Source organism: Propithecus coquereli, unplaced genomic scaffold, assembly GCF_000956105.1.
Source record: "Propithecus coquereli isolate 6110/MARCELLA unplaced genomic scaffold, Pcoq_1.0 Scaffold227, whole genome shotgun sequence".
Lineage (NCBI taxonomy): Eukaryota > Metazoa > Chordata > Mammalia > Primates > Indriidae > Propithecus > Propithecus coquereli.
This window is the reverse complement of record NW_012147808.1, coordinates 3,685,595-3,691,254: the sequence shown is the minus strand read 5'-3', so window position 1 is coordinate 3,691,254 and position 5,660 is coordinate 3,685,595. Positions and strand designations below refer to the sequence as shown.

General features: G+C 36.3%; 1 protein-coding gene across 1 annotated transcript in view; it reads left to right on the top strand.

The window, feature by feature from the left end:
• The first annotated feature begins 2,805 nt into the window (after window positions 1-2,805).
• LOC105811039 (olfactory receptor 4C15-like) overlaps window positions 2,806-5,660 on the top strand; it is a 7,846-nt gene continuing 4,991 nt past the window's right edge. Inside the window, exon 1 of the mRNA XM_012645114.1 lies at window positions 2,806-3,042. Coding sequence (XP_012500568.1) covers window positions 2,806-3,042 — 237 coding nt within the window. The remainder of the gene's footprint in view (window positions 3,043-5,660) is intronic.

Here is a 5,660-nt window from a genome sequence, read left to right as displayed (position 1 = left end):
ATTCCACTGACAGTTTAATTGATGTTGCTGGGCCATGACTTTTCTGATCAATGTCATCAGTTTTGCATTTTTCCATGAGATGTGAATAAACATATAAGTAGGCAGGATAAAATGTTTACAGATGGTATAAAGCAACAAATTGATGTCATCCCTCTCTGAAGGGACATGAGCTAAGTTCAAGTTGTCCCTCAGGCTCCAGTCTCAATGCTATGCATTCTTAGAGTAAGCAGACCTGCCCTAACTTCTTTTCAAATAATATGAGACGAGAAAAATTCCCTTACTCTAGAATTGTACTTTTAGTTTTAAAGTCATGGAACATCAAGATCAGTTCTGAGAGAAAAAAATAACATTTTTATTTATCTATGAATCTTTACATACTTACACATAAAATGTTATTCTTTAATAAGCACTCATTGCTACCCTAGTCCCCAAACACTGTGTGTTGTCCTTATGGATTGATGCTGTCTTATCCCAGAACTCAGCTCTTTTACTTAGTAAGTACACAGGAGTTTGCCCTAAATCTGTGATTCCATCGCAGCATATACAGTACTCTATTCCTGAACATGTAGGAAAATGAAAACATCTTCTAATAGAAACCAGAAGTTGAAAAAGAAAAAGGAAAAAATACCCTCTAATTGATCAGGAACAAAAAAGTTTCACAAAGACTTGAGCAAGTCAAAGCACATATAATAAAACTGTGTCTTGGAAAATCATACTGATGGGAAATTTCCAAATCCTGGGGGAGTTGAGAAGCAATTTTATAGGTTCATGACCCCCAGGGAAATGTCTTTAAATTCTGGTAGGAAACCAAGGAGGAAACCTTTGCTTCTTTATTTATTTTTTCCTGGGACTATGTTAAAGACAGTACTCGATAAGCTGTAGGAGATATTCTCTACCTGTCTGCCGGAGATCCTCTCTCTCTTAGATGTAGAAGGAAGGGTTGGAAACAACCTTCCCGTTTTGGCCAGCCACCAAATGGACTTTTCTCCATAGAGAATGGGAGATTACTATCTCCAGAATTTTCAAGGAACTGACAAAGGTGAGTTTTATAATTCCCATGTTTGCATTTTCAGAGAGGATTTCAAATTGTGATGCAGTGTATCAAAGTGTGGGTGTTGTGGTCCGGCTATGAAGTTTAATGCAATGCATGAGCCTATCACTTAAAACTGTGCACACTTGGGCTAGTTACACAACCTTTCTGGCTCTCAGACTCCTCATACTTAATGAGGATAATATTAGTAATATTACCAAGCTGAAAATATGTGGAAACAAATAAAATAATACATGTGGAGTCCATAGAACTGAGCTTGATACATAATAAGTTTCCAATAAACAGCAGCTGTTAGAAAGCAAATGGGTGTTTGTTTTGGGGGAGAGGCGGTAGGAGCACCTAATTAATTCAAGTCTAATGAAATGAGACCTATCTTCAGCCTCTCATGTGCAAGTTAAATCCAAATAACTTAGAAAAGCAACAAGTGCATATTTTTGTCCTTGCTCTCTAATAGCATCTTACTTATTCTTTCTAAAATATTCTCATTTATCATTTATGCTCTGATGTTCTCCCCATCATGATGTTTTAGATTAAAAAGCAGATTTTTCTGCCGTTTAAAGGCTAAATAAAGAACACTGACACAATATGGTAAATTCAAGGACTGCTGTACTGTATACAGGGTTATTGATGTAGAATAAAACACTTACTGTTTCCACAAAGACACCCTAACAAATGGCACAGGGAAGGACATGAAGGGTAAGAAAGCTGCCTCCCATCGCAGAGTGGAGTCTTCTGACTTTAACTACGTCCACCTTATTTTCCTAAGCACAGCTGATGTCACAAATAGCATTAGAATTGTCTGCCTCAGAATTGTTCAGGAAAATTTAAATTGCTTTAGTGCTCATTGTCCTGGCTTTGTCTCACCCCTAAAATGAGCTAAATCACTAAGACAACAGAAGAAAAGAAGGTTCAGGCATGGATAAGATAAGACATCAGCAGAAACAGAGAAAGAGTTTCTTTTCTCTGTCTGTTTCTTTGTTTTTCAAATTCCAGAAAGAGTAAGAATATAAAAGTTGAGAGATTTAGGGAAATCAGCAGAGCAATATAGACGAGAGAAAAGGATCTGGAATTCTGATATTTGAAGAAACCATCCCAGGTTGCCAGGGAAAGGAATGTGCTTTGCTAGACAGGAGCAGAATAAATCTTTTATTACTGAATAATAATCCTGGATCAAAAATATGGTGGATTTAAGGAATGTAACAGGGAGGATAATTACAAATAGGATTTTAATTTATTCTTCTTCTTTGTAATAACAATATTTGGAAACATGTATGCAAATGTGACTGATATGCACACATATGTACATATAAATGCATCTAAAATTTACTGCTTGAAATATAACTACAAACATTACCAGCTGGGCGTGGTGGTTCACAGCTGTAATCCTAGCACTCTGGGAGGCCGAGGCAGGAGGATTGCTTGAGCTCAGGAGATTGAGACCGACCTGAGCAAGAGTGAAACCCTGTTTCTACTAAAAATAGAAAAATTAGTCTGGTGTTGTGGCCCACACCTGTAGTCCCAGCTGCTCAGGAGGCTGAGGCAAGAGGATCGCTTGAGCCCAGGAATTTGAGGTTGCAGTGAGCTATGATGATGCCACTGTACTCTATCCAGGATGACGAAGTGAGACTCTCTCTCTCCAAAAAAAAAATTACTTGTAATGACAATCTTGCTACTAATTCCTATTATATTTCTGAATGTTATATATATTTCAACCTTGAAACAGAAATTCTATTATTTTCAGGACGAATGATGCTATGATTAGTTTTATTGCAAAAACTGATGAGAAGGAAACAGTAGACAATGTGCATAGTGGGCATGAGAAGGTCAACTTCCCAAGGTCACAGCTCCAAGAGATGCTGCAAGGGGGACCTGAGCAATCTGAGGTGCAGCTGCAACATATTAAGGGTGTGGCCATCAGGAAAGACCAAGAGAAATATGGACAGAATAAGCTGCTACCTAGAGGAGAATGTGAATTTAACATTGATATCAAAGTGAGTGCCTAGAGGACACGGAGGGCTGATCCCATGGTATGGCTGTTTATGGAAAGTATGCAAGAGTTTATAATTTTAATGTAAGATTCTGTGTAACGTTAGCATGTTAATTCCATCTATGCAAATGAATTATCCCTGAACCCCTCCTCCTTTGTCTGAACTGTTTAGATGATAAAAAATATGGTATTGTGGTTTTTAAACTTGATGTTTAATTTTAAATATTCAAATAATAATAATATATACATTGCAAATAAAAAGTCACTATAATTTTTATGATTCCTTCCAGATTGTATTTAAAATATCTGTATAAATGAGCAGAATAATTACAACATTTCGTGTATTTCTCACTCATAAATAAAAGTGCTTCTCCTATGTACTATTATTAGTGTTTTAAATATATAGCACCATGTGTTATTAAATTCTGATAACCTGATTTACATAAACTTCTTTCTATTATCGAATATTTTACATATTTCTCAATGTTCACTATTATAAATGACATGGCATCATCTTTCATTATAAAACTTCCCCATTTCATTTCAGCTTCAGAATAAATGTTTACAATTGGGGTTAGTAGTATAAAAAACACAAACATGTTTATAATTCTGAAATTATTTACTAATATGTTTTCTAAAAGGATTACATGAATAAAGCAGTTTCATTGCAATTTTAAAATGGTTAAAATGAAAAATCAGAATGATTTTAAATACGCATGTTATATTCCTCATACACATTCAATTTTCTAGCTCGCTTTGTGTCCATAGGTAGATGCTGCTTAAAATTAATGCTGACATCAATATTTGATTTCTACTTTGCAGAATACATCAATAATAACTGTTTATTTTCCTTTCATGGATCAGGCATCTTGAACAAGTGTTACTATCTATTTTATAGCACAGGTGGCTGAGGCACAGTGGTTTGTTCAATGACATGTGGCTAGTACATGATGAAGCTGGGATTGCTTGAGTTTTGCTAGCACAAATTGAACAATTTTTTCTTTTTAATTAACTTTTCATTTGGAATAATTTTAGATTAATAGAAAAGTTACTAAGAGAGTATAGCAACCTTAAACTACTGTTTCCCTTACTCTTATCAACTTACATTACCATGGCTACATTTGTAAAGATTATTAAATGAACATTGACATATTACTCTTACTGATACATCAGATTTTATTCACATTTCACTAATTTGTCCACTACTGTCCTTTTTCTGTTCTAGAATTCAACCTGGGACAACACATTGCATTTAGGGAAATTATCTTTTAAATGATTTAAAATCATAACACTTGTGATCACAAACTGCGAGGACACTATACTCTCCATTGTCAAAGTTTTAACACTAACTTTGGAAATTGCTTTACCTGAAAGAAGAAGAGGTGGCTTTGTTTATATCTAAAGCATATTTTAATTCTAAAATAGTGTTGCTCTTAGAATACCCAGGATAAAGGAAGTGGAGCAATTAAGAGTCACATAATTATCCAATTAATATAGAGCCTTCTGTTCATTTCCACCACCCACTCAATTAGGTTTTCTTTGTGCTATGAAGCTATCTGAACAGGAGTGGATGCTGGCGGGTCTGAGAGCCACAGTCATTTATTCAGGAATTACGAAGGATGTTTAAAAGTGTTGTACATTTAAAAAATGTCACTTCTGTACTGAGACCAATCATACAAAGTGTTTTACACTTGAAAATTAATAACAGGATGTTTAAAAACCATGTTGGTCGTGGTAAAGCAGAAATTAGGAGTGAAAATGTTATCATTCCTTCTCTGTGTCGATGACTCTGGGGGCTTGTTCTCACCACTCATCATGACCTTCCGTGCTTGTTACTGCATCAGTGTTTTTGTGTGGGTTGCCTTGTCTGATTCTCACAATAACCCTATCAATAGACATTTTTCTTGTACCCATTTACAGAAATGGCATCTGAGGTTTTGAGAATTTGAAGAATTTTAAGTAACATGTTCCACCCCAGTAAAAGATCCTGGATTTGAACCCAGGTCTATATGAGTCTGGAGCTGATGTTCTTACTCATTTCACTTCATTGACTTTCCTGCTTTGGTCCTAGGCTAAGCTGAACACTGCTGGGTCATATATTGATATTTTTTGCTTTGTGATAAGTGCATGTTGACTGATCCAATGACCTTACAGGGTGGTTGAACTCTTGTTTTCTTGGCAACAACTTGTAACCAGATAAGGGGTTCATCGTGCAGACACCAGCAAGAATGAGCCAGAGACAGAATGAGCCAGAAACATACTTGTTTTAAAGTATACCAAAGGACAGATATTAACATACACAATTGCGTATACGTTAGTTTTTTGTTTTGTTTTGTTTTTTTTATTTCAGCATATTATGGGGGTACAGATGTTTAGGTTACGTGTGTTGCCCTTGGTCCCCCCCCCCCAAGTCCGTGTTTCACATATGTCCTTCCTTCGGGTAGTGCGCATTGCACTCCTTGTGTATACAGATACCCGTCCTCTCCTCCCTCCTCCCCCCTCCTCCCGCCGCCCTCCCCCTTCCCCAACATCCAATAGATGTTGTTCTGATATGTGCATTTATGTGTTGATTAGTTAATACCAATTTGATGGTGAGTACAAATGGATTCCGTTCTTCTGCTC